General features: G+C 31.9%; 1 protein-coding gene across 1 annotated transcript in view; it reads right to left on the reverse strand.

Moving 5' to 3' along the window:
* Positions 1-27,919, reverse strand: part of nolo (ADAMTS-like no long nerve cord) — a 276,431-nt gene that overhangs the window by 115,751 nt on the left and 132,761 nt on the right. The window contains 1 exon segment of the mRNA XM_018452805.1: positions 17,077-17,196. Within this exon segment, the coding sequence (XP_018308307.1) occupies positions 17,077-17,196 (120 nt within the window).

Below are 27,919 nucleotides of genomic sequence, written 5' to 3' on the forward strand. Positions count from 1 at the left end.
AAGAAGTTTATTCTTCGCCTATTCAATCAGAGCAACATTTGAGAAATCGTATCGTAGCTGCAGCGAACAGAATATCGCAAGAACAGTGCCTGGCTGCTACAAGAGCCGTGTTTGACAGATGCAATGCTTGTATTGCTGCAAGAGGTGCACATTTCGAACAAAATCTTCATTAAAAAGTTTATAAATAAAATAATTAAAATAATAAATTAAATATATTTTTTTCTTTTTTCGTGATTTCCTGCGAAACAAAGCAAAAAGGAGCATATGTCTATAGGACTTTTTTTCTTAGTTTTTTACTCCTCTACACGCTCCCGAAGTTTTGCCATTTAATTTGGAAACACCCTGTATATATATATACATTTTTGGAAATATAAAAAATTGAAATAATGGCGAAATCTACAAGTACTACAATGCAAAAAAGTTAATGTAATGTTAATAATGGATATGAAGTCATTATTAATAGAAAACTGGTTCGAGATTTCACAAAAATTACAGCTGCAATTCACTACGAAACCTTACCAAAACATATAATCAATTATATGTTTTCATATGCACTGTTTCACATACAATACATACGTTGGTGTTGTATGGGATGAAAAATATTATATCTGGAAATTAGTAGTATTTCAATAGCTGATGCTGTGATGACAGAAGCGGTACCAAAGCTCTACACGAATGCAATCACCGTTTCGATACATTTTCGCCGTCGTTACTGCGGCTGTTAAAATGGTTAAGCGAGTTTCGTGGCGTGCCCATGATAAATATCAAAACGTCTACTATGTTAGATAAAAGCGCAGGTTTAATTTCCCGGAAATTCATTAGCGCTGCCCAAACGAAACATAATGAACTTTTCTATTCCCGCGTGTCCTAGATTCATTCGTCCGTCCGCGTGTGTATGGAGAACTCGCTGGCAATATCGACAGAAAAGAAAGTACCTGCGATATAAACGAGAATAATATCAAATATTTATTCTCAAGTAGAATCTAAGTGTAGCAAAATGGAATCGTGAGACTTCACTTCACTTAGTAAAGATCGAATTAATTAAGTATAGAGATATTGTTGTATATTTATTCAGACTAATACTTACGCAGATAAATATTAGTTTCAAACTTTCAAACAAAGCAAGCATTTATATACAATTCTATGTTTAAAAAAATATTGAACTTGCATTTTTACTGAATTAAATATATATATTCTTATTTCGAGAAATATATAATCTTATGTCGATTCTCATGTTATTATTCTTGAAAGTATTCAGAGTTCCTGATATACATACTTTCCTATTCATAAACTTGATCTCTTTCTAATTACAATTTTATATCCAATCTAATACTCAAGCACCTAAATAAAAAGTTAAGAAAGAAAACGATTCAATTCTGGAATATCACGGCATGTCTCAGAAATTACGAGCAAAAAGGCGGATACGTTTCTACTCTTAATTCAATTCAGACGACATTACTTTCCCGGCAGAGTTGACTTTTATGATTTCTCCCCGTAGCACTGTTAATTCTTTAATCTCGACAGATTATCGGATGACAAGGTTAATAAAACCTGAGCTCAAATTATAGATAGAACGGAAAAGAAGGTCACGTATAATTATAAATATGTTAAATGAATCAATATATGAAAAGAATGGTTTTGCTAAAGTATTTAAAAATTTAGTTAAATACAGATCTGAAAATAATTTTATTAAACGATCAATAACTACAAAAAATAATTATGTAGAACGCTGGTTGTTAGAGTGTTAAAATTTTTTATAGCATTGCTTATCATCGTTTAAGAGTTCCCTACATAATTATTTTGTTAATTCAACAAAATTATTTTCAGATATTTCTACTTAAATTTTTAGATAATTTAGCAAAAACGTTCTTTGCGTGTAAGTAATTTTAATTTTGTCCTCAAAAATTAAGATGATATATATTAAGATTGAACTTTTTTTTATTGACTGACTCATGTACCTAAATGGAGTAATTTTTCCTGTTCTCTTGCTATCTAATACTTGCGCAACTAAATATTACTTTCGCGTGCCACCGTAATTTTCGCATCAGATGAAACGCTTGCCTGAATCGACGGAGAGAAAAAGAAAGGAAAATGGAAGAATGGTTAATTTAACTTGTCCATGCCCGCGGATCCTCGTTTGCAGATGTGAGGCCAAAAAATGAGTTCCACTTTGAGTTAATTTGTGAACGAAGCCTGCAAATCGATACGGGAGTTATGAAATCCGCGGCGGCGGCGACGGATCCGGGAGGGATACGTCGGGGCCGGAAATCGCGTTCAGAGCCATCGCCTGCGGCAGCACGGAGGTTATTACACGTCAGTCACACCTCCCTCAAAATTGCAAAAGTTTTATAAGACACAACGATCCTCGCGCGATTACGTCCTGCGCGACTTATGGCCGGGGCTTTGTTATTGCGCGAACCGACTCGCAAGCAGTTATATTGCGCCCGTGCGAAACAAAGTACTCCGATTTCTAACCCGGTACGATTATCTAGCTGCCTAAGAAATTGCGGGACGATTAGAAACAACGGAAATTTAATTTCTCGTAAGAGAATCGTTTTGATAAATATAATTGCTTCACCCTAGTCTAGTGACATATGTGTCTTTAAATGATCATATCTTTGGTGAGTATTAAACTATTCGGTTTAACACTAGGGCTTGTTTTAAAAGAAATTGTTTAAACTTCAACTGAAAATATTGCGATAAATGCAATCATAAAAAATTATTTACATAGTAAGATCAAAAAGTTCTCTGACTAACCATGGAAGATTCAATATGATATACAGTATTATTTACAATATTTACGCATAGTAATTATTCAAATATAACTGATAGTACGTATAAATTTCTGATAATACTTATATTAGATATATAAATGCTTATATTAGATATATAATACTTATATTAGAATATATAAATGCGCGTAATTTTTTGAAACCTTTCATATTTCAATGATACAAAAAATATCTGCTGATGAAATACTATATTATATAATTGATATAATTACGATGAAAACTTGAATCTTTTTACATAGCTATGCCTTATTATCAACAAATTTTTAATAATAAAACATTTATTATAACATTATTTAGCAATATATTGTAAAACTAATTGTGTAATAATTTCTTTTATTTTTACCTAGCATTTCTGGTCACATTTGTTTTTTAAATAATTTTTCTTTCAAAATTCCATAATATGGTAAGCATATTTATTACAATTTGATATTTTATTTTTTAGATCAACATTAGATCCGCTATTTTGAATTTTTATGATTCTTCTTCGATTTCATTTTTATATTCACCGAGAGATCTTCCAAATTTTTAAAAAAATATAATGTTCTATTTCTCACAAAGTAACAAGTCAGACCTTCAAGGGTTATAAGAATATGCAAAAAGCAGATTGCTATTTGTCTTTCATAGGTATGCATTCTTGCAAAAGTTATTTAAAGTTATTTATGTATGATTTTACGTTACACCTAGAATTAGGATAGTCCTTTTATAGTTTCAAAAATATTTATAATAAATATAATATTTTTACGTTCAATGTATTTAAAAAATTGGAGCGCGTGTTGAGTAAAAGGTCCATGTAGCATAAGATGAACTGTTAAATAACGTTTGCAATAAGTTAATAACTACAAATTGGCCGGTTGCATAATGTATTCTATTGTAACGGAAGAGAGTTGTAATTTTATTTGAAGCTCGGAAAGAGTTGCCTTAGAGAGTTAACCCCTGTATCAAAATGTACATTCAGTGTATTTTTCATAAAAAACAGTTTTTACACTGCGCCATTTCCTGCAAAAAAAATTCATCATATAATTTAATAGGTAGAAACTGGATAAAATTCTCTCTCATCTCCTTTCTCTTTCTCCCTCCCTCTCTCTCTCTCTCTCTCGCTCTTTCTTTCTCTCTTTTTCTCTTTTAGAATTTCGACGAATAATTCTATTAAACAAGTCTCGACCATTTTGTTAACTTTAATCAAATATGTGCGTAAACGAAACGGAACTCGCTGCATAACTGCTGAGTATTAACGGCCGCTCAGTAATAAACAATGTAATCCACATTAAAACATCTGTATGAATATTACAACAGTCGCAAATGCAGAGATGTACCCATAGAGACAAAATCCTCCGTAAAGCATAACGCTTTTGTTTGTCTAATATCGCAATCAATTCTGCGCGAGAACAGATAATAGTATCAGTCTTCGATTAACGGATATTGGCTGGATTGTAAAGCGGGAAATATTTATTCAGACCTTAGACAGGTCTCGCTCTCCCAGTAAATACAAGGAAAACGGATATCGCAGTGCAGATTGGCGCTGCCGGCGAGTGGCGTTAAATTAACAAATGCGCATCCAATTGATACGAATATCTGGAGCGGAATTTCAATTATTCTGTCCACGGCATGACCACCGTATGATTCATGAAATTATTAGATTGCGGGGATGCAACTCGCAATAGCCGCTGCCGCGGCGTCGAAATATCATTAACCGGTTGGATGTCACCGATGAAAATTTTCAGACTAATCACGAGATCGTTGCTTTATTTCATTCGTTTAGACATTGTTTAGGCATAATATGGCTTCTGAATTTTTTACTTATGAAGATTTCAGATATCTAAAAAAATCTAGCTTAAAAAAAAATATCGATATCAAAATGCAGAAATATTTTATCCAATCATTTAAGGATATAAAACGCGATATTAAAAGTAAACTAATCATTTTTAATTTTTACTCGTATTAAAAATTTTTACTTGTATTATTTCCTTTTCATTCCTTTATGAACTTATAGGTTGAAATGAAATGCGACAGTTGTTACTTATTAACATCTTATTAAATCTTATGTTTACTTATTAAGATAAAAAATTAGTATCGACTAGCGAAAACATTTTTGTGTTGGAAAATAATTTAATCTAATTGACACACATTAGGCTCTAATTTGAGATGAGATGACAAATAGAACGCAAAACGTCCACGCATTCGTACGGTTGCAATCGGAACGACGCCGAGGCGACGGTGCAATGGCTTTACTGGGCGATGATGGATAAAGCGGTATAACCGGGCGAAAGTTCGCGGCGTGAGTTCGTCGGATGAGAATTATTCAAGGATTTTCCGGATAATGCAATAACGCGGACTGCACGCCACCTTGAGAAATTAGCGGCATGAATTATGAATGAGGCCAAGTTCTCGCCTGTTTATCTTCTTTAATGTCTCTTGGCGTTTTGTAGATACGTATGCCGGGCGATCTTGTCGCGCAACTTGCGACGAGAAGATTCCAATATTTAAAGGTTATGATTTGACAGAAGTTTCAATATGCGCGTTTTAATCATATCTTCTATCACCTTTAAAATTAAGAAGAAATGTTATCTGAAACATGAGACCTTTTAAATTAAACATACTTGATAATTTTTTAAACAATATTAGGATCTTTATAAATTGTCTTTTCTCAATCATTCAAATTATGAGAAGTATATACAGGGTGGCAACTATTTTTATTAACATGAGAAAATGTGGTACTAAAAAATTCTGAAATAATTCTCAAAACTCTATGAAAAGAAAATAAACAATTTTTGTCTTTTGCAATTTTTCTGTAAAGTTAATAATACTTGAGTAAAGAATTATTGAAAACCAATATTCGGAGATTTCTTATAATTAATATCTTGTTAACTATTGCGAAAATTACAAAATGATAAAAGTTTTCGACTCAATTTAGTCCGCTCTACTTGTGTACGAAATATTTGGCGGTCATTCTGGGACATTCTGTATATATACATGTATATAAAAATCTGGTATCATTTTTATAAAAAAAGGTATAGATAAAACAGGAACAAAAGTTGAAGACTTGTTTGGTCTATTTAATTAGTTCTAAATAGTCTTGGCTTTCACAATTGTCTATAATCCTACCAAAATTCTTTATATATTTATCAAGAAAAAATGGGCTGAGAATCTGTACTTTCAGATTTGTATTTTCTCTAGTTAATGCACAAAAGTTTATCGCAGGTTTCTTTCCGATATTACAAGCTCATATATTCCTGCATGAATGTTTCATGTTTCATCGAGCTACATTTGCGGATACATGCTGGAAAATCGTGTCTTATTGCACGACCTGCTTGAAATGTCATTGGTATCAGTTACAGTGATTTTAAGTCATATTACCTTCTCAAGTTTGCTTCAAACGCTCGCGATCGTTTAAGTACGATCGTTTCCGGGACAATCCGCTAACTCGCACCTGTGTAACCTGTGTAACCGTGACAGAATATCTTCGAAACCGAACACCCGTTAAATGCAATTAGGCTGTTAAAGCGTAGTAGACTCACGAGTGCCCTGTCGACAGTTTTCTACCCTCTTCATACTTGGCGAGTACCATTAAAGGGGTATGAACCGCGATATTCCGTGACACAGCACGAAGAAAAAGATTCGGATGTTCATTGTAACGGCACGCACGATCAAGCATCAAACGATTGTTCCGTTTTACGAAGCCCTATGTAGTTTTCTGCCGTCAAACAATATATTTTATATCATAATATATATATATTTTACATAAATAATTTTATGGTCACAATTACTTGGAATTCTTTCGTTTGTATAAAACAAGCATATAAAAAAATATTTGATTGTGTGAAAAGTTTTAATATTATTTTAAGATAAAAATAAATTTTACATTTGCTACGTAAAAATTAATACTATGTTACTTTTTCTCACAGCTGTGTATTATCAGTAATAAATGATAAAATTATTGTAATAGTGACAATATTACGAAGACTTTCTGATTATGAGAATATTACGACTTTATGAAATATCGGGATAGTTAATTTGCGTAAAACGCTAGCCAGGAAATTTGCTAATAATCTGCGTTTAAATTTGCACAAGATAAATTGATTAATTTGATAGCAGCTAACTATTTATATCTGGTCAAAAGTGGATCACAAATATAAGGGAATATAACCGCAGGCAATCCACAATATGGCGCTAAAAATAATTTATTAGCAGTCAATTACACATAGCTGCGCTATTCAGTGATAATCGAGCAAACCGCATTAATTGTTAATATGTCCCAGAAAATTTAATCAGAGGGATGTTGTAATTATATAGTTTCAGTGATTCATGATACATTCGTAAATGAGTTCCTTGTAATAGAAAGTGATTATTTATACAGATCAAGATTATTCAATTTATTTTTATTTAAATATATCTCGATAATATACGAGTGCATATAATATTTAACGTTATAAAACAACATATATGATAAAATTAGTTGTATTTTGAAAATCAAGTAAAACAAACGTGCATACATATCTATGTATCGCGGAGTGTCTGCTCTCTATTTTAAAACTAGATATAATAGATATACAAATTTTTATTTTAAATTAAAATGGATTTTTTCAATCAATTACTCGTACAAAATTGTCTATCTTGAAAACTGACTGCATGCAAATTTATCAATCGCAATCTATTTTCAATTTACCATTTTTAATCATCCGCGGAAATAAAACTGTGTAGAAATATACCCTTTTCGATTAATTTTTTATTTAAACGTATTCTATGAAAGGTTTCTCGATTTACAAAATCACACATGCGTCCTCGGTACTGTTGCATTTCACGCTGCGCGTAAAGAAGAATTCATAAAGTCTATAGTCAACGTTCGTATGAGGCACGGACAAGCACGTTCTGTGGGTTATCCGCCGCCGTTTTCTTATAAAACTCGACTATATTCCTTAGAAGATAAAGGGTTGGCACGGCTTTTGGATACAGACTGAATAGCGTTGTCTACCGAGAAGCACAATGAACTTCGTACGCTTCGAGAGACGAGAAAATACTTCTTAAAAAGTCGCTGTTTGATACGGACTTTAATGCGAATACGGTTTTTTTTTTCTTTACTTTCGTTTCTAAACTATTTAGCAAATAGTCGAACCTCTGAAATTTTTTAAGACTTTAAATATGCACTGTTAGATCAAATTAAAAAATATCAAAAAGAAGCAATGGTAAACCAATCCCTTGAGTACAGTGCAGTGGTTTAAATTGTTTAGTTTTAAAATAAACAACGTCCACATACCACTCACACTCACACGCACGCACGCATGCACGCACACATTAACATATGCCTTGAGAAAAAATTTATTAAATCTTAATATTTTTTTCAATGTAGCACTAACTGAATATTTATTCACTGTAAATTAATATTTATTCAATAAAAAAATATTTGAATCAAATTAATGGTTCTTATACCAAATATATATTTACGTTTAGAATAAATATTTAATCAATAGTATTCAAATAAACATTTCTTAAAATTTAGTATGTTTAGCATATTTTTTAATGAGTACTTAGTAAGTAATAAACTAAATTCGAGTCAAATTTAATACATATTTTTAGTTAAATTCCATTATTTTAGATAAATTAAGGACATATCAGGACGAGGAACAGTGGTGATCTATGAAAATGATAAATAAATAATTAAAATAAATATAATTTAAAATTAAGAATTTGAAGATGTTATAAATTTAATAATGTGAAACAAATTCCGCCTATTGAAATCGCGCGCAAATATATGATGGAAAAAATGATTTTACTGAAATATCTAAAAATTTAAGTAAATAAATTTGAAAACATTTTGTTAGCTTATTAAAGTAATTATGTAGGAAATTGAAGCATGATGAGTAATGCTGCAAAAGATTGACATTTTAGTAATCAACTTGAGTGTCGTACATAATTGTTTTAACAATCCAACAAAAATTTATTTTCAAATAATAAATAAACAAAGGCTATTCGAACTGGGTATTTTTACTAATAAATATATCAATATTAAACAAACAAAATCACAAATAATAAAACAAACGTTTAGACATTTAACATGGTCATTTTCAGTGATACAAAAATTATAAATTACAAAATAAGTTCTTATGACTATGAGTATTGTAAAACTGATTTTCAAATTTACATCTAACTAAATTCTTAGATACTTCAGCAAAATCGTTCTTTCCGTACAATAACAATCTGAATAACGATGGACAAATGGATTAACCAATTCCGCCGCACCGATCGGCCGCATAAATGTCTTTAGTCGATGCCATTACCATTCCCGCGAGGGAATTCGGTTTACTGATGCTCGCGATCTTAAAACTGAATTTCGTGAGAACCACGGGGGCGGGTGTTTCTCTATGTTATTGCCAAATTTTTCGGGATCGGCAAAACTTCGTGGGACATGCATCTCATCGTATATTCGTGGAGGAACTCTCGGAAAACACAGGACACGTCGAAAACAAACGATACCGCTGCAACATCCTAATTCGCTTTTCAAATCCGCCTTATGTGCGGAATCTACGCCGCGGTGTATTCGTAAAGTTAGTTTTACGTACGCTGCTGCAATGCAATCACCGAGAAACAGTGAAATATCCTGTGGAAGTACATACGATATATGCATCGTGCGCAATTTTATACGGAATACGACCCTATTTTCCTTATCCGGTGTAGCTTCGGTTATCGTGAATATCTCATAAAAGTACGGAGTTAACCGCCGAATATTTGACATTAATCGAATAGACTTGTAAGCGGTAAAATGGTAAAGTTGTACTTTGTTTCGGGATCATTGATATATTTTGGCAGAAAATACAGAAAGTTTGAACAGATAATGCACTTAAATTCATCAAATTATACCCAATTGTTATTTTAATCATTCCTACACGGAAAGAATAACTGCTAAAGTATTTAAAAATTTAGCAAGATACAGATCTAAAAATAACTTTGTTGGATTATCAAAAAATTATAGTATTCTAAATGTAGGGTGTCAAGCTAATTGTTAATGTCAAAATTTTTTGCATCGTTGTTTGTCATGCTTGAATGTTATACATAATTATTTTGGTAGCTTCACAACATTATTTTCAAGTCTGTATCTATATATACATATAGTATATAAATTTTTAGACACTTTAGCAAATCAACCGTTCTTTCCGTGCACATTGCAGTCACTGTTCGCATTCAATATATTGTTAATTTAGTTGAAACAGTGGGATTAAATTATTTTTACTTAAAAAATACATTAAATTTGACTGACAAAATTTAATTTAATTTTAAGTTATTGGCACGCAATCATATCTGAAATAAATTGATTTAATAAAGAATATATATATTATACTATTTGAAACATCTAATTTTGAGCTGTGATGCCGTTCTCTATCGTATTTGATGACAAAATTTAATTTATTATTATTATTGCTGTGATGCCGTTCTCTATCGTATTTAATGAAAAAATTTAATTTATTATTATTATTCACTAACAATAAGCATATGTTAAAATGAACTTGTTTACTTTGGAACTAAGCAATTTAATCACATAAATAAGCCGATTAGATATGTGGTTGTTTTTTTAATTAAATGTTTTGTATTAAAATAATTCGGTCGATTCCAACTACGTCTAAACGTCCATACTACTTTTTTTGATAGTCGATATTTCTTTATGTTTTAACTTTTAATTATGTTCAAGTAAAGAAACTCTCTATAAGTATGAATCGTCTTGCGATCGTTACTGGATTGAAATATAAATAGGTTTGAATTATTTATAAATATTTAATTATTAATATTTTTATACTTTAATTGTTAATATTTTTAAACCTTTTATTTTGGTTTTTAACCTTATTCCAATTACCGTTTTTAAAATACATTTTGACATATATGGAAGTTAAAAAAATAAAAAAATGTTATTTAACTTAAGGAATTGATTTAAACTTGTGTGGTCCTTTAACATTTAACGGGGGGGGAGTCTACGCTTTCAAGTTTTCAATATTTTAATATTTTATTGTAAGAGCTTATAAGGAATAAGCTGCAATTAAGAACTGATGCGAGAAATATTTTTTTTTTTAATACTTCTGGAGCTTAAATCATCCAATAACGGAAAATATATTTGCGCAAATTTTATAATGACGTAAGAAAATCTAAGTGTTTTGTTCGAAGTGATTACATAATCGAAATGTTCATTATTACCACGTCCATCATTTATACATTGTATTACTCTTTCGTCGAAGTGGCACTTTTATAAGATCCGAGCCATAATCATTTATCTTAAAGTATAAGCTACTCGATTTCGCAAGGTGTAACGCATTTTGCTAGGCGAAAGCGATTCTCCTATATAGATCCCTTTTCATTCGAACGAGCCATTAGTTTGTTCCGATCATCCCTCAACTCTCCATAACCACAAGATGCGGTTTGCGCGTCCGTGAGGAAAAAAAAGTAATCATAAAAATGAGATAGAACAAAATCGACGTTGTCGTACGTGCGCGATCAGTGTCTTTCATTGTCAGCCCATTTAGAGCGCTTCGCGCAAGAGTGCGAAACCGTTCAGGAGATCACGATAACGAGGAGCCTCTGGCAGTTTTGCAAGTTTTACGCGCGACAGGCGGCTTCCGGTTGTCAGGAATAGAATGACATCCGGATGGAAAGCGTCGGTTTTCACGTAAAAGCCAGTCGCGTCTCAGATATGTACGGTGCGGCGCGGCGTCGTGATGCCAGCGATCGTGTTGTAAAACTGATCACATATTTTTCCGTTGATTCAAGCGCGCAACTGTATTTTACGGACTTGTGTTGCGACTTGTCACACAAGTCTCCTACCGGTTTGAATTACGAGCTGCGCGAAATTTGTCTGTTTAATCGTTCTGCAGAGAATTGTCTCCTCTGTGCGCTGCTATAGCGCCAGAAACACATAGAAATGAAAGATCTTTTACGAAAGCATTTTGCATCTTTAATTTGACAACTTGAAGATGTCTTACACATTTTTTAACAAAATAAAAACTATGAAAAAATTACAGATTTTTCTATATTGTGTTTAAAAAAAATATAATATAAAAAAAAGTTTGATGGCGATTTAGAACCTGAATTAAAAATTATTTCGATAAGAAATAGAGTAGGGTAGAGTGGAGCTATTTGAGCATAGGGACAAGTTGGTCAAATGCAAATATCTAAATAACCAAAATATTGTATATCTAGATACGTTTATGCTTGCGTAATGTAGCACAAAGACAGAGATTATTGTACCTTAATACAATAATCTGTGTTCGGTTATCAACAGCCAAATACGTACGTTTTTTCATTTTTGTATATCAAAAGTAAAATTATTAGGTGAGTATTCTTTTTGATCTACATGGTAATTAGAGCGATTGATAATAATCAAATGTGTTTTTTTAGATATAAGTTATTATTGTATTTTTTAACTTTAATGTTTAAGTTGCTATTTTATTTACGGTTTTTCAGTTATAAAAAAGTATTTCAGTCAATACCGATATGGGGCTTGTTGGGCCAGTACCTTATAACTAACCTTATAAACTCAGCTGCTTAAATGAAATCTGTCTTAGCAATGCTTTTTATTCTATGTCAACGATTAAACATATATTTTACGTTTAATTATTATTATAAAGAGTAAAGATTTTAGTTTTTCTAATTTTGTTAATTAAAGCATTTAAAAAGAAAGAATATTACAAATTATTATATTTAAGGTGCAAATAATAAAAATTTGATTAATATACACATAATCCTTTCATGTTTTTAATGATATATAACCTCATTAAACGGTTATCTTCATGGCTCAACTTATCTTTCGAGAATGCCCATAAATGGGGCATATTGGTCCACTTTGCATTCTTGTAATTAACGTAATTTTTTTCTTATTTACGAGATATATTAAGGATTTATAAGTATTTAATTATTGAGCCAGATGAACATGCAACATTTTAAAGCATTTACTATTAATCTATCATAATTGTGTGAAGATTTATAATAATTTAAAGAAAAAGTGTCACAACTAGCCCCGCTCTACCCTCTATATAACTATTTTTTAACATTTGCTTACTGTTTACATGATAATAGTAACTAAAAATATGAAAAAAAAAATTTTTAAATGATCACTTTCGCAATACATTATTTACATGAATGTATATCATAAATGTGATGATCCTATATAGTATTGAAGCAGCTGTAATTTGTATAATTAAAAACAATTATAAATTTATAATTGGCACCGAAAATGATTACAAATTAATAGTAAAATTATGCAACTATTTTGTTCTCTCTCAATGTTCTATCTTAATCCTATCATTAATCATTTACATATCTGATAAAAATTTAATATTCATTTACGCATTAATTACTCTTATGTATTTCCGTAATGATTTCTTCCAAAACGATGAGATTGTCAGGTTCCATATGATAGAATTTCTAAAAGTTCTAACATCGTGTCGAAGGTATTGCGATCATCAATGATTGTGGAAGAGAATTTTTCTCCATAACAGTCGTTGGTGATATAAAGTTACTTGAATAGGACCATTCGAGCCTTCTCGCACAGAAAAGCCTCGAAGAATCATTACAAACGTAGCGTAACAGTTCGCTCGAAAATCGTTTCGAACTTTAAAGTAACACAGTTCGTACGCTGTAAGTTCTATAACAGTGTGTAACGTGCAGCGTAAGGATGAAAGATATTTCTCTTTTACCTCGAGGCCCGCGACGAGATTCAGCGAGATACTTTCCCGTTTCGCGTTATCCTTCCCGGCTTTCCGGGAAGATTGCGATTACTCCGCAAGACAGCGGAATTTACAAAGTGCGTCAGGCAATTTACATGTACTTTGCAGTTCCGCCAGACTCGCACCGCGCCGGCTTGTATACAGCCCGCGTATAATCGCGTGTAGAAGTGATTTAACGTCGGAAAACGGCGCGAGTGCATCCATGCAAGTACGGCTCTAACGTCGCCTAAGCGTATCCACCGGAGTGGGTTGAATTCTAGTGGGAAAACAGCGCTACATGTAGCCCGATACTACGCTGTTCTTACTGCACGTTACTGCGGTCGAGAAGTGCGCCAATAATGTTCTCTCTTCCACTCTCTCGGGATACTTAAGAAAGGTAAAATCTTATTTCTCCCAGTGGGAAAAGAACGAGGCCGCGACAACGCCAGAAGTTCCGATCAGGATTCGCGCAGCGAACACCAAACACATCGCATTTAGAATTAATATATATACATATGTATAGTATGTAGCTGCAAGAGCCATCGTTTCGCCCTAATCAATATTTTAGATTTAATTTTGTATTAAACATTAGATTTCTCTCTCTCTCTCTCTCTCTCTCTCTCTCTCTCTCTCTCTCATGTAAAAGACAATTCAACCACATCATAAATAATTGCAGCCTATACTCAGAGAAAGGTATTAGTAAAATAATTATGATTAAAAGCTCTGTTTTATAACTCTTACTGCTATAATGTTACTAATAATTATATTTGTAGTTTCATTAAAAAATATACAACACCGAAAATGACTATAAATTATAATTAACTCCGCTAACAACGTTGGACTTTAAAGATACAGTCGATTTTTAATTTTAATAAATAAATTTAAATCTATAAAAAATAACTAAAATACAAATAATTCAAATACTTCTATGATAGCAAAAATTAATTTGTTGTTAAAAAATAATTTGTTATTAAAGCTTTTACAATTCAAGTATGTGAGAATTTTTTTAGATCTTTATATATTATAATCCGAAACAAAATATAAAAATGTATACTGAAGATCATTCAATGATCTCGATTGCGGACAAAAAGTGAAAATTTCACATTGCTGACGGAGTGTTTAATTATAGTATTTGTAACTATGTTTTTTTTTCAATATACAGATATAAACATATACATTTTTTTCTTGTCTTTTTTATAAATAACTGATTCGCTATTTGAACTAAATTTATCGATAACCTTATTAGAATCGAGACAGTCGGCTAATATAGGGTCAGCTAATATTATTCTGATACTCTATCGGTTTCACAATCATGACAGCGATGGAGGTATCTATATATAGGTAAAAGCACAGACAGCGATATGACAATTTTATGCGCGGAAATTGATCGACAATGTACTTTTCTCGAGTTAATCTGCGAACACATGAACACGTCGGAAAAATACTGTCTAGCTAGACGAAACTAAATCCTATTTCACTAGTATCGGAATTCATGACAAGTGACCTATCATAGAAGTCACGTGCGATTCAAGCTAATTGAAGTCCGAAGCCGGAAAAGCAAGATCCATATTAATCATTCTAGTACTAAGAGAATTACTAAACTCGTCAAAGGCGATTTTTTTACTTTAATATTGAGTGAGTGATTTTCATTACAGTCTCTGTAATATTTTTTGTAACGGATATCCTAATAAATGAAATGACAACAAAGATTACTGGGGATTAAAATACACAGTAGGGAAACACTTTCTGAGGTAATTTCATTACTCCTCTTAATAATAAAACAGTGAACTTCTGGTGCAAGAAGTTCCTGAATGAGAATGTTGCAAAAATTTTATGATTTTCCTGTCAAGGTAATGTTTTAACTTTATTAATCCTCCAGCGTATAAATCTTTTCCGTAATTTCAGAAAAACGTAATTTATTCGCCTTACATTTTTATATATCTTGATATGAAAAGTTTATTAAAAATTTCACTTTTTTTATTATAAAAATTTATGCAAATATAAAAAATTATATATACTATATATATATTTGCAGATAAAATAAAAATAAAATTAAAAATTTTTAATAATTCATATATTTGTTTTTTTTTCAATTGAATAGAAGATAAATTTTATCAACAATAAATAAAGGGACAGAAGAGCCACACTCAGGATGTTGTTAGTGAAAATCGTATATTAAAATATATAATTGTTGAAAATTAAAAACATAAACATTTCGGCCAAGATATGGCCATCTTTAGTATGTAAAATATGCGAAATTATTATAATTTGATCAATGTGACATGATGTTGATTGTAATCTTTTGTAACACGTTGACTCATTGTTTCACATTGACCAAATTATAATAATTTCGCATATTTTACATACTGAAGATGGCCATATCTTGGCCGAAACGTTTATGTTTTTAATTTTCAACAATTATGTTTTAAATATACGACTTTCGTTAACGACATCCTGCGTGTAGCTCTTCTGCTCCTTTATTTATTGTTTATAATTTAAGTCACGTTTTGTAATCTTAATGATAAATTTTATGTCAAATAATTTCTTAACTTTATTGTAAAAATTTACATAACTATAGAAAATTACTTGCAGATCTAATATTGTAATTTGAAGGTAAAATTGAATGTATGTGTATATATATATAGTGTATATATATATAGTGTATATATATATGTGTGTGTGTGTGTGTGTGTGTGTGTGTGTGTATGTGTGTGTCAAATGTAAAATCTCTTATGTTAAATGTTCAATCGTGGATGGTGACCTTAAAGGTTTACTGACTGCAAGAGTATTTGTCACTCCTGTGAAAAAGATTAAATTCGGCGGAAGGAATTTTCGATGCTATATAGAGCGTTAAATTCTGAAGAACGAGACATTTGACCGTAACGGTAGTCTTGCAAGTGTGGTCATAAATTTCGTCGACAAGTATTTTTCGCCATAGCATTCACGACCCGGATGTCACGTCATGCGTAATAAGCAGTAACTTACAACGGAAACAGCAGGAAGCGCAACCCCGCGTTTCGATCGGTATTTAAATGCAGTTCAGAAAAATATCGCCCACGACATCAGAAGGATTCGGTGACGCCGTTTGGAAGATGGTAAATACTTAAAACATTCTTCACGGAGTCGAGAAAGGCACCGCATAAAACTGTTTGGCGAGTTATCTAGAGACGAAGTAAAAGCACGTCTTGCGCGACAACACTGTTGTCCGATTTCTGCGACCCATTTCTGTCCGCGTCCGACGTGAATAAAGATGTTTATTCTGCCCGGAGCTTTCGGTGACATTTTTCTATTCTGGCTTTCTTTCGTCATTCTCTTTCTATCTCTCATTTCAACGCGAATTTTGCGTCGCCTATTCTATGTGTGGTTGGCACTTGTACACTCCAGTAAGAACACCCTATTTGAATCGCGAGATCGAGCGTGCGGTAAGCCATTTTGGCCTTTTCACCGCCCCTGCGTGAACCATGGTCGCGATTCTTCAAGTTTTCGATCCAATAGGAAACGAAGGATTACCTGCTAAACCGGTTTCGAAAATCCGACCACATACGTCACGCGGAGTAAGGCGATTGCGATCGGTAAAGAGTGAAGGTGAGGAGAAACCATTTTACCTGATCTACAGGGTCGACTGCGAGATTATTGCCGGTATTGCTGATCTCGGAAGTGTCCTCTGTAATCGAATGATCACCGATCGTGCTATTGTCGCTCACGACGAGGCCCAGCAGGCATATCTATAACAGAATCATTAGAAGTAAATTAACCTTTGGTATATACACGATGATTTTCCGATTCTTTATTACACATGATAAGTCGTTCGTGTCCCAGGTTATTTTTCATCACTTTTTCAAATATATTACAAAAATTATTGAATGATTCTTACATATACTTTAACATCTTTATTTTAGAAAGTATTATAAAATTCGAAATTGTATATTTAAAAAAAAAGGATATAGAGACTTTTATTTAACTGGGTGTTCTTAAGGGGATGCTGGAATGATCAAATTGTCGGGACTTTGCAGATCGATATAAATCTTTGAATTTATTGAATGGAATTAAAAATCTTTTATAGGATTAAAGTTGACGCAAAATTTGATGGTGCTGCAGTGGACTTTATACTAAAATCGAAAAAAAAATTAAAAACTTACATTTTTTTTCAACTCGTAGAGTTGTCACCTGACGTAGATGTTTCCTTAATACAAAGGTTTTATAGTTCGTATGGACGAAACGATAGTTCAGCACCCAGCTCTTTATGTGCACAAACTATACTGAATTTATAAAACTAAGATTTAACGCTTAAAAGGAAAGATTTATATCGATCTGTAAATTATTATAAGTAATTATATTTTGATAGATATTTTTTAAATAATTACTATATTTCTGAGATTACGAAATATTAAACAGCTAAGTTCTTATTAATTATGATCGAAACTTTACTTTATGAATCTATGATTATTTGTGTCAATAATTGAAGATTAAAGATTATCAATCGTAAATAGTAATAGATTTTTCAAACACTGATTTATAAAAAAGAGATCGATGAAATATTAATTCAAAATATCTGTAATTAATTAGACTCTCAATCAAAGGTTGAAAATTATTTGTATCTATAAATTCCGCCCTTAGTAAAAACAATAGGTACAACAAGATTAATAATACACTGTAAAATTCGTAATATCAATTATATCCAATTTGAGTTATTTTTAATCATTTCTGCAAGTCGCTGCTGCTCCTACTCAATATGTTATTAATTTAACTGAAACAATGGAGTTAAACAATTTAACTAAAAAAAATTTATTTTTTACTCAAATTTAACTTATTAATTACTAGTAGAAATGGATTAATTTACATTTTGACATATATGAAAGTTAAAAATAACAAAATGTTATTTAACTCAAAGAATTGGGTTATACTGCATTGCTCCTTTCATATCTAACTAAGTGTAGATAACGGGGTATCTTGACCTCGACAAAATTAATGTCGAGGATTGCTGAAGGGGTGAGAAGTTCTGCGGTTTCAGATGTCGTCATGGTCTCGAATAATACACGAGATCAGAAAGTCAGGTTAACAACACATGTTGGAGAATGATACATGTTGAAACAAATGTAGGAAAGATGAAGCGTGTGTGTTCAACTATTATGAAACTATTACGAACTGTTATGCATATTATCTCGTTTCATTTATCCGATCGCCATGTAATTGGGTTATCTCAGTGACTTCTTAAAAATAATTCGCTGAAAAGCAGTAAATACCGATTGCAACTGGAATAAAGGCAGCAACGTATATTCTCAACATGAAAGAGAATGAAAGAGAGAGAAGAAAGATCATATTATATAAGATCATGATATAACTCGTGACATATACCTAATACAATAATATCAAATAATGAATATCAAATAGATATTTAGTTGCCGAATTCGGACATTGTTCGAACCATTTGTGTATTCGTGCGGAAGCTGCAACAGCAGAAACGCGCGGTTGCACTCTCCGCAGCCGTCATTGGAAGAAGCCATCCATTTCCGCGAGTCGATTCGCCGCCGCGAAGTAAAGTAAATCTAGTCGGTCGGTCGTCGAGACACAAGAGTGCGCGCAAGAAAAAGAAATTTAATTGTGGCCGGAGTTCCGCACGAAAACGGATATCCATTTTCTGGTATTACGGTACAAGGAGGAACTTTTATAACAAGCCACCGTGCACTCGCGCGTCCCAACGACCGTGCTTTTCAAGCCGCACGTAGCGCTTATTCTAACAAAATTTCCCAACCGGAGGAATTCATATTTTACGACGAAGGGGAAGGGTCTCCGCCGCCGCTGCCGCACCGGTGCATAATACATTTTTGTTGAAACAATCGGCTGTCTACTGCGGAAGCGGCATTAATCATAAGGGTTTGCAAAGCGTATAACGATTCAATCTCGTTGGATTCTGACGATCATGCTTTAGCAATAATCGCTTGAAGGAAAATGAAACGTACAGATTTTGCAAATAGTGCAGATTGAAAGATCGAGATTATTCGTATCCTTAAGTAATTTACATTTTTTTAAATTTATTATTTTATAAGTGAAAAAAAAGTATACTGTTAAAGTAATTAAAATTGCAACACTGAAAAAAAAAATCATATGGAACCGGCATTTGTAAGAAGGATAAGTTATAATAGAAATATGTCATATATAAAGATGAACTATACACTGCTGATAAATATACCAAGTTGTACTTCTAAGTCCCACATATCCCACGTGTCATAAATAATTGTCGTAATTAATCATATAAACATTATTTTGATAGCTCATGTCTCTTTTGGCGTTGCAATTTTAATAATCAGCAGTGTATTAAATCTTGAAAGTTTTTATTTTCTTCTTTTCAAGGCTAATATTTAGATTTATAACAAATAGGTGATGGTATGAAAATGCTACAAATAATTTTTAATAAAAAAATAGCTATACTTCTAAATCCTGCATACTTCATATATAATTTACCCATCATATATATATTATTCTGATAGCTCACATCTTTCTTGGCGTTGCAATTTTAATGGCAGTGTATTAAAATCTTCAAAAATTTTATTTTTTTAAAGATTATATTGAAGTTTATAACAATCGACAGTGCCTTTAATTGTTATAGGGATGTTTATACCAGCTACATTTGTTACAATCTTCTTTTTCTCATTGTTTCGCATTGGTTGAGATGCATTGAATGTCAAGAACGTCATGCTGCTCATATTTAAGATACTTGGTCCCTTCGTGATTCACACAAAGAGATTCCAGCACGACGAGAGCGCGTTGATATATTTTATGGTTATGCCGACTTTTTCTCTCTGGCGTGCTTCATTAAAGCCTCGCGCGCGAAAGGAAGGATCGCCGGCATAATCAACCGATGTGTATATTTGGCCGTTCGCACACGTCTTGCGAACGAATATATTCGCGCGCCGCTGCGCATTCGTTTAACGTCGGCGCGTGACGTACGCACGGCGCATACCCGTAAAGATTCGTCGACGATGGAGCTTAACGTCCGCTGCAACGTTATTAGCGATAAATTTAGAGTCTTAAGCCGCCCTATAATTAAAGGTAAACTGTCGGCATCTCGGATCCCTAGAAAATGAACTTGTACAGATTCGGGATTAACACAAAGAAGTACACAACAAAGTAATTCGTTATGGGCCCTTGTACTCGAAAACGTATGTTTTTTCAAGCTGTTATTAAAGTAGCTCTGATTAAATAAGTGATGAATAAATAATCAGAAATCATAAAAAAAGTCATTAAATTATCGTATTAATATCATTAGATCGCAGGTTAAGACGTTCATTATAACTTCGTATCTTTTTATTTTGTAACTCTTACGTTATATTTAGTGTCCTTTGGTAATATATGCGAGAAAAAGGTATGCGGAATCGATCCCTCTTTTTTTTCTTTACACACACACACACACACACACACACACACTTTTGTTTTATTTTTATAAAATTATTTCTACTTTTTACTCGCATTCGCGTTTAAATATTACAACATTCGGATACATATTGTAACTTCACAGTTGAAAGTAAAGTTTTTCGACCAAGTATTGCATTTGTTTTTAGCTCGGATTTATTTCAGGTAACAGTAAACAACAATAAAGTAAAAAATAGTAAAAAAAATAGTAAAGTCAATGGACAGTAATGCTAATGAAAAGATTAATAGATAGTAATGCTGTTAATAAATTTTTGTATATTTAATAGAAACGTGTAATATTATTGAAGATTACAATCGATTAAGTCTAAAAAATCATCAGTTTTATGCTGCAACCGTTATACGTATAATGAAAAAAACTATATCTTAAAACTGAAATGTCATTAACTATCACTTAGGAAAATCATAATTGATTCTCAACCGATTGCCTATATCGCTCTCCCGCAATCAACGTCTCTCTTGTGGCCTCGACAGCGAGAAAATTACAGTGATCAGGCGTAAGGCGGTCGAACGGATTAATCACGACGATCGAATTCACGGAAATTGATATAACCACATAATTTACATTTAACGATGCATATATGTTGTAGGGGAAAAGGAGGTAAGATGACGAAATTAATATGATGAATTGTTAATTTTTTTAAGCCAATGACAAATATGATGAGCCGATATTGAATTCATACAAAGGCTTTAAATAATAACAAATCATCTCTGTAGTATAATTTTAATATGTCCACAAAAGTGGATAGTATAATAAGAAATATGTTTTAGATGCACCCTTCTTTTATAATTGACATAATTATAGTAAGTAAATTCATTTTTTTACAAAATCACACAATAACATAGTTACGAATATGCCTATACAATAACATACTAATACTTTCATTTTTTGTATTGCAACATTTTTATTGAATAAATAAATAAACACAATGACTGCGGGTAAACCAATAAGATATTCGAACGTGCAAGTTGTATCTGCTATGAATTGTAAATGTGATTAAATTACCTATGTAAATAAATCTCATCATATGCAATTCATGATTTTTTCGTTTTTCTTTTTCTTTTATTATGTGCTTATATTATAATATCAAAATAATGTAAATAATTAATATGTTTATATGTTCTAGAAGAATAGGGTAAGATTGTCCAAGAGAGTGTGCATTGTTTAAGAATATGCATTGTGCTTTACGGTGCAACTATTAGATCGCAACAATTGTAACTTATACAGAACGCGTCTTTTTAGTTAGACAATCTGTGTAAAAAATAGTTATGATTATTGCAACAATAAAGGAGATTAAATTTTGTAATTTTGACCACTTTCTTATTGTATTTGTCATGAATAAATTGATTATTACATTGAATCGTTGCTTTATGAACCTGTACCATTTATATTGTGTACATACACGTCTTTGCTTTGTATTTAGTAATAAAGTATATTTACTTAATATCCGTAATAGTTTTTATACAGCTAGTTACAAAAACTATTACAGATATTAACTATTACAGATTTAATTATTACGGATATTAACTTAAAAAGTGACGGGATGGTCTAAAAGTATGCACTTGAAAACTTGATTCTGTGAAAACCGTGATGCTATAGATGATGATAAGAACGAGCTTATAATATACAGCTATATATTTTGTAACGGGCGATATTATCTTTTTTGTATTTATTTTCTTACATAATATTTGTGTAAGAAACTTTTTAATGTTCTTGGCATAAATTCCATCTCATGGACATATCAATGTATATGTATAATTTAATCTCGAAAAAGAATTTTCGAATCTGTAAAAGAGGAAAAAAATAATTGTTATTTAAAAATTATATGGTTTAGTTGGTAATACAGACGACTTTAGGATTCCTTTAAATCCATCTTGTAATAAACGTTAGCTATACATATAACAGCGCAAAGTAATACGTGCGCAAAGAACGCATTGCCAATTTGTAGTGGAGCGATAGAACATGAGATTTTCTTCTGTCAGTGTGAACCCGATCGAATGGTGAACCGAGCTTAGCGTAAAATTTATGTCTGACATGGGACGGCTAACAAGGCGTTGGCCCCATGCTATTTAATTCTTATCTGACCTCTTGATTGGTTCGCGTGCCGCGCACGGATTAACGCCATCGGACCACATTAATTCCAGTAATTAACTTGGCCCCGCTTACGCTCGACGGAAGTTCGACGTGGGTTACCCTCTTTAGGATCGAAGCCGTAAACTATAGCGTGCGCGCGTCACCCTCAATAATGCGACTAAAGCGGCGTTACATCGAGAATACAAATTTCTTCTCGCCCATTTCCTTTCGATGGGACAAGTTAACCGAAACAACCCCTGGCTTTCTTCGGGATCAGACAGATAGTGTTATATAATATTCCCGCAGAACAATATTAATAATACCATTACAACAATATTACAATTTTCTACTCAATAATATAAATTTAAGATAATCAGACTCTCTATATGCTCTAGTATTCTCGATATATCCTCCTCACCGTTTATAGGCAATTACACGGTAAATTAAACAGATAGCACTATATAATAAGTCTATGGCTGTCCATTTGACTGGATTGCATCAATTTATTGTTCCGTTTGTTTATTCTATTATTGTCAATAAAGCAGAATGTCGGGGTCGTGATGTAATATTTTGTAAGTAAGTATCTCTGTATATCTACCAAGAGAGAGAGAGAGAGAGAGAAATGAAGGTTATCTGTTTATTTTATTGTAGTTTTGTATTTATATTTTATAACACTGTATTTAGTATATATTTTCGTAGTAACGTTTCGTTTATAACCAAAGAAAGGAAATTCTTGGTAAGGTTGTAAAGCCAATAGGGCAACCTAGGCATACTAAAGTTGCGTTCGGGAAGCCGCTATTAGCGCTACCTGTTTTACGTCTAATGAATAATGAAGATAGAATGACAAAAAGTGCTATTAGCATCTCCCCGAACGCATTCTAAGTATACACACATCGATTGTAACATTTAAAAAAAATACTTTTGTTGTTCCAGATCATAGATCCTACCGCTAAACATCATAGAAATAAGTAGATAAATAAATAAATAAATAAATAAAAGATAGATAAGTCAATTTTTTTGAAAATAGTTCTTTGTGTATTCTTACATTTCAAAACATGTCAATATATTAATAAACTTATAGTTTTATAAAAGTAACATTAGATCACTTTATTTTTCATTTTTCTAACACTATCTTCTTTTATGAAAAGGGAAACATATATGTGTTTCATATTGAGTACTCAATATGACCTAAATGTTACATTTTCTTAAAATATCCACTGCACCTATATGTAAATATTTGAAAATGTTATATATTTTTTTATGTTCAAAAATGTTTTCTCTTTTGAATGTAATTATCAGTTTTTAATTTTGAATTCAGCAAAAAATTAGAAAAAAATCGCAAAACTTAGATAAGCCATATAGGGCTTCATTACGATAACCATTAGGTTGATACAACATTAGTTATATATAATAGTTACATTGTTGAATAAGAAAATATTAATGTAATATTACTATTAGTCCTACGGTAACACGCAATGGCGATCGTATATTTTATATAATGAATGACAAATCACGAATTAAATCTAATTCAATAAATTTAAAACACAGTCATAAAAATCTACTTAAAAAATATATAATTGATATTATATATATACAGGCCAATGATAATTTTATTGACCGGATTAACATTTTTAAAAAATTATGTTCTAAGAAATCATATTGTATTATGTACAATATTTTGATCGGAATTTCATTCTGATCAAAAAATTGATTTGTTACACGATTATGCCTCACATATGCTTCTTGTGCCAATAAACAGTATTCGTAAACTGTTCAGCTTAACGATATATTGTAATTTACATACGCACACGATTTATGATACGGCAATTAGTGCTGAATTGCATAGCATCAGGAGATACATTTGGACATTGCATTGCAATTAAAACTGATCATTCAGTACGATGACTTTTAATCCTGATTAATGATGAAATATCTATGAGTTCTGACTACGTGTTACAGAACTTTTTGAACAAAAAAGTATACGTTTCAGATTTCTTCATGGTACATTTATCTCCTTGCAAACGAGCTCTTATAAGATCATCACAGAGAAAAATGGATTCACGAGTACCTTGTCTACCCGGTTATCAAGGAATTTCTATTTTCGTCCGTGACCTTTTGGCATTACTGCATGAAAAGAAGAGGAATGTGCTTCCACTTACGAGAGGTGAACATGGGATTGTACTTTACGTTACGGTGTGAATAAAATTAATTTTCGACCAAAATCGCATCGGTGTGCAACTATACAAAGGTGTTTCAAAGGCTCGTGGCGGCGCAGCGTATCGAGAAGCTGCACTAAAAGGACCGTCGTGTTTCTAGATTAGACCCTTCGCCTACCTTAATCTGAGTACAGTGCATTTATTTATGAAGGAACGTATAGCGCACGCGTGTATTTACATATTCAAACAAAAAGTCTCGATATTTTAAATTAAAATTCATATTTAAGGGAAAAAAAGTGCATCTCTTCCAAAAAAATTTTATATTATTTTAATTTTTATAAATAATCGTCTAACTATTATCATGAAGTTTTATTTCATTTATGTTTATATCAACTTTTTTTCTTGGATCCCCAATCACCTTCCGAACGATTGACCTCCACTTTTAAACCTTGTAAAAAGTTAAATTATACGTTACTCTTGTCTCAAAATAATGATGAATAAATCTTATTCAATTCGAGGAAGGAGAATAGAAATTATTAATTTAATCTTAATATTGTTTTATTTTTATATTGTATAAAGTTGAGATAAGATTAAATATAAGAATTTTTTTTTCTCGTTATCAAACAAGCTCTAAAAAAATAATTCTTTTTTTTTTTAATTTTTTAGGTCTTAGGAAATATAAAAATTAAACGCGACAATAAAACGAGTTTATTACGAACGACGTTAGTTCATAGTTACCGTGTAGCATTACGTTTATCGTTGTGACTTGCATAATAATAAAACATATCAGCATACATAATCACGTACAGAACTTGTTCAATGTCGGAAAACAGCGCGAGCACGGATATGAGAAATGGATCAGAGCAGGCAGCACCTTAATCTCCTGTGGCCAACGATAGCATACAATGCGTTTATTCACAATGCATCTTAATACATATATGTATAATGCAATCGTATAAACGATGAGTTTGCTTGTTATAATCAAGGCTTTTTGAAAGAAGCAGTCAGAATGTCATGAAAAACGATCTCTTCGCATCTCCCCTCGATGTATTTCCTCGAGCTTACTTGAAATAGACTATTGATTTAATGCACCGCACTGGCATATGTATTCAAAAGGTGCATTATATCGGTGTCTTCATCGAACACGTACTGTCTCGAGAGACGTATAGAATACAGTTAATAAATGGTATACGACATTTATTAGAATATATTAATTAAACATTTATTCGAATATATAAAGTTTGTTATATTTAAAAAAATATAAATATTAGTTGCTTACTACTTCCTAATAGAGAGAGAGAGAGAGAGAGAGAGAGAGAGAGAGAGAGAGAGAGAGAGAGAGAGAGAGAGAGAGAGAAGATTATGAGATCATTTTTTATCATTCTAATATCTATATGACAGGGTTGGCAACATTACTTCATAAAATTAACTCGTTACCGTATCCGTTCTTTATCCTAAAAAGTAACTCGTTATCATGACTCGTTATTGATTTGCAAAAGTAACTCGTTACCGTTACCGTTCTTTAAAATGTAACGAGTCGTTACTTTTTCGTTAACTTCTTTTCTCGTTACTTTCTTTTCTCGACACTAATAGAATATTATAGCGTTTTTCATTGGCAGAATTTATGCGCACTCATCATTGTCAGTGCACATTAAAACCGTTGTACACAATTCTAAATGTAAAAATGATATATCTCAATTGATGAAGTGCCTAAAGTATATTTTATCAAATAGCATAATAAAATGTATTGAGGATTTCGCGGTTTAATTCGTTTCTATATTTTTATTAACCACATCTTTACGTTGATTGTACAGCGGTATTAAAGTGCACTGAATGCGCACTAGTTCTGCCAAAAACGCCATTATATGCGTAATTAAATTCCTGTGGTAAATATAATACAAAAAAGAATTCTTATGTTAGAATGTTAGAATTCTATTTTTTAGTAGAGGAATAAAACTCAAAAACTGATAAATGTATATACGCTCTAGTTACAATTAAAACTTTTATGTAAGTAGAAATAGAGTAACGATAAAAATAACTAGTGAAATCGTTTTACCCCAAAAATATAACTGCGTTACCATGAACGTTACTAAGAAGAAAATGTAACGTCATTACCCAATCATTACTGAAAAATGTAACTTGTAACGGTAACGACGTTACAAGCAACGGGTTACTTGCCCCTATATATACATATACTAATTTCACGATCTCATTCTAAAATAATTGCATTTGTATTATTTCTTTAAAATTATTAAATTTTCAGGAAACAAAAAAAATTTCTCTTCTTCAAATTGTACATTGTATAAACATAATAATTTTTCTCCTACAAATAATAGGTATAAAAACAAAGTTTTAGGTTTTAATCAATATTTAAAAGATTCATTTAAAAACGAAATTTAATAAACTCTGGATTTGTATCGAGTAATGTATCGTCTGGCTGATGAATGAGATTTAAGTCAACGAACATCCGTCGCGATCCAATAAGTTTGTTATGGAAACCGTTACAACGCGTTATAAAAGATTTTTGGAAGGATTTTTTGTAAGAAGATTGTTGTTTAAAAGCGGACCCGTCGATATCAGCTAGTTCCAAGAAGCACTTCGGGACCCTAACACAGTATATTATTCAGGAGTTTCGACAAAAGTGGCGGTTACGGGTCGATCAAACCATCCTGGAAAGAAGATGCAGTCGCTTTCTATACATACATAATATATATGCGTAATGTTTTCCGATGTTGCAGATAAAGTGGATGCTATAAGATATTACGATCATTTTCCATCGCGTATTACAAA

This window comes from Mycetomoellerius zeteki, unplaced genomic scaffold, assembly GCF_001594055.1.
Source record: "Mycetomoellerius zeteki isolate Tzet28-1 unplaced genomic scaffold, Tzet1.0 scaffold35, whole genome shotgun sequence".
NCBI lineage: Eukaryota > Metazoa > Arthropoda > Insecta > Hymenoptera > Formicidae > Mycetomoellerius > Mycetomoellerius zeteki.